Source organism: Helianthus annuus, chromosome 13 (assembly GCF_002127325.2).
Source record: "Helianthus annuus cultivar XRQ/B chromosome 13, HanXRQr2.0-SUNRISE, whole genome shotgun sequence".
NCBI classification, from domain to species: Eukaryota; Viridiplantae; Streptophyta; class Magnoliopsida; order Asterales; family Asteraceae; genus Helianthus; species Helianthus annuus.
Window position 1 is genome coordinate 91991316 of NC_035445.2, and position 3454 is coordinate 91994769.

At 41.4% G+C, this 3454-nt stretch overlaps 1 protein-coding gene across 1 annotated transcript; it reads right to left on the reverse strand.

Annotated features, from left to right (window-relative positions):
• LOC118485810 lies at window positions 1-3047 on the reverse strand. The gene is made up of 2 exons (XM_035982280.1): window positions 2370-3047; window positions 1-2205 (listed from the first exon to the last, which is right to left on the reverse strand). Exons 1-2 carry the CDS (start codon window positions 3045-3047, stop codon window positions 1-3), a joined length of 2883 nt encoding a protein of 960 aa, XP_035838173.1.
• Between the last annotated feature and the right edge of the window lie 407 nt (window positions 3048-3454).

The following is a 3454-nucleotide window of genomic DNA, read 5'->3' on the forward strand; positions in this document are numbered from 1 at the left end:
TTATACACCAATACTTATCAAATTAAACTCACACCAATCCTCCCATGATATATTTGTACCCTTGACTCTACTCTTTAGCCACATGTACCCAAACATCTTGATTTCCTCCTTCATCCTGTTTACATGAGGTTGCTTTCCTTCAAAAACCGCACCATTCCGACTTCTCCAAATCACCCATATAGCCGCTTGAGTCACCAAATTAACCACTTTTTTCCACCTCTGTGATCCTCTATTTCTCTTATGGATGTTTGCCAAGTCTTTTAATTCTAATGCAAAAACTTGTTGTATTCTGCACCACCGAGATACGAACTCCCAAATCTGCTCCGCGATCGAACACGAGACAAACAAATGTATCGTCGTTTCTGCCTCACCACCACACATTTTACACCGGTTGTCTTGAACGATAACATTTCTCCTAGCCAATGCCGAGTATGTCGGAAGCTTGTCTTGAACTAGTCTCCAAATCAGGAAATTGACCTTTTTGGGGGACCAATTGTTCCACTCAAATGCCAGCTTTAAGTCTACAAAAATTAATTTTTGAAGCTTAACTTTGACGCTATTCACCGAGAAAAAGCCTGAGGGATCCAGCAGCCAACTCCACTTGTCCTCACCCAATCCGTACACGAAACTCGACAGAGCATCCGAGAGCTCTTGCAGTTCCGAGATTTCCATAGACGTAGACGGTTGTCCCGCCCACATGAACTTCAGTTCCAAACTTCCAGCGACAACCTCCAGCCGATCCTTTATAGTTGCATTCTTGTGTCTTTCCAACAAGAACAAGGCTGGAAATTTCTCGCATAAAGGGACCTCAAATAACCACCGTTCTTTCCAAAAAGATATAATGCTTTCGCTACCAGGAACTCCCCGAAACATTGATTCCAAGCTTAATCCCAAAGTCTCAAAATCATCGCTTATTTTACATATTTGCTTCCACGGGCTTGTTAAGGATAATTTAACTGGAATGAAGCTCCATGATCTCGAATTTTTATGTATCTCCCAAACCACTTTTTTCCATAGACTATCCCTTTCCACTTTGAACCTCCACCACCACTTTGCTAATAGCGCCAAATTCACTACCCGGAGTAAATCAAACCCCATACCTCCAAAGTCTTTAGGTGTCATCATATTTCTCCATGCGACCCACTTCATTTTTTCCTTTTCCGGATTCGAACCCCATAAGAATTCTCTTCTCAGCTTTTCAAGCTTCTTTATCACTCCTAATGGTGCTTTAAATAACGAAAAATAGTACGTAGGCAAGGCATTAAGAACGGAACTTACTAATGTGATACGTCCACCAAAAGAGATTGTGTTTGCTTTCCAAAGGGCTAATCTTCTCTTGAAAATTTCCACGACCGGATCCCAATTTTTCACCAAGTTCATGTTGGCACCCACTTGCAACCCCAAATATTTGAAGGGAAGCGAACCTCTAGTACACCCCAACATATTCGCCATCAATTGGACTTGATTATCATCTACTCCGACTCCGTAAAGACTGTTTTTTTTCAGATTCACTTTCAAACCCGAACTCAAATAGAAACATCTAAGTAACCGTTTTAGATTTATCATATTATCATAGGACCAGTCGCCCACAAAAACCACATCATCTGCATATAGAAAATGGGAGATTGACACCCCATTTGCCGATAGTCCCAAGCCTTTAAAAACCCCTGTGTCACATGCCTTTTTCATTATGCCTGTGAGAGCCTCCATTGCTAGTACAAATAAAAACGGAGATAACGGATCTCCCTGTCTCAAACCTCTCGAACATGTAAATTCCTGTGTAGGAGACCCATTTACTAGTACAGAAGCTCGGGCCGAAGACACAATAGACATAACCCACCCCCTCCACTTTTCTGGGAAATTCATTTGACAAAGCATCGAGTTCAGAAATTCCCAACTTAGTGAATCATACGCCTTTTCGATATCCACTTTCAATATCATTCCCTCCCGTTTGTTTTTCTTTAACCATGGTATTAGCTCATTTAAAATGATGACCCCATCCAGTATGCTTCTTCCTGATAAGAAACCTGTTTGCTCCTCCGAAACTAACTTATGAATAACTATTTTCAGTCTATTCACTAGCACTTTTGACACCACTTTATTGATGCAACCTATCAAACTGATCGGCCGATATTCATGAAGGCCACCTGGATCAGACCTCTTCGGAATGAGAGCTAAAAATGACGACATGCAACCGCTATTTAGCTGTTTTGATTCAAAAAAGTGCTGAAATAAACCCAAAAAATCTGCTTCCAATTCATTCCAGAACCTTTTAATGAATTTAGATTTATCCCGTCCGGGCCGGGGGCCCGATCCCCATCACACTCCCAGACCGCGCTTTTAATTTCAGTTAGAGAGAAAGGACATACCAGAGCATTTGCTTCATCATTAGATAGTTGAGATAGATATGGACATTGCAGAGTCGGTCTGGCATATAGCGGCTCCACAAACTTATCCGCAAAATAGGAGAAAACGTGATCCTTTACCAGTGGCGGATCCGCGACCCAAACACCATCAATATGCAAACCATGAATCCTATTATTTCTTGTATTGGCATTAATAACCCCGTGAAAATATCTCGTGTTCTCATCGCCCTCCTTTGCCCATCGGACCCTAGACTTTTGCTGCAAGTCCATTGATTTCAATCTATCCGACTCCGTGATGAACGTTTTACACCCCATTCTCTCCTCCATTTCATCCTGATCCAGACTCCTTTGCTCCGCCATTGACTCGAGTTCTTCAAGCCTCTTTAACTTTGTATTATACGAGCTATCCATCTCTGATTTTTTATTATAAACCCATTCCTTTAAACGCCTCTTTACCCACTTTAACTTCACATCCAAAGCTAAATCAGGCAAGCCCTCAAAATGAAAACTCCCCATTAATTGTACCACTTTCTCAACTGCCCCCGGGATTTCAAACCAAGAATTAAACAGTCTCGATGGAATCTTCCCATAATCCGTCTGGACCGTTGATAATAGGATAGGACAATGATCCGACACCAGATTTGATAGTGCCATACACGATGCCATAGACCATTTCCCCATGAAATTTCGGCATACGAGAAATCTATCTATCTTACTCATTTTGATCCCATTATCTGATTTATATGTATATTGTCTTCCCCCATTTGGTATTCTACTAAATCGGCCTCCGATATAAATTGGTTAAAGAACTCTGCGTTTGTAGCAACAAACTCCGAATTCAAGCGTTCATCCGGGCTTCGAACATCGTTAAAGTCTCCCATAAATACCCATAACCCATTATTTGATCTTTTTAGCTGAATCAACTCCGCCCAAAGACCTCGTCTTTCCCCCGGATCGTTAGGTGCATAAACATTTACAACCATAATTTTCTTCACCAGTCGTAACCATGTTACCAGACACCGCTAGGTAATTCCTATTTTTTACAATTCCAGACTTGGAAAACATTGATGGATCCCAAATAGTCAACA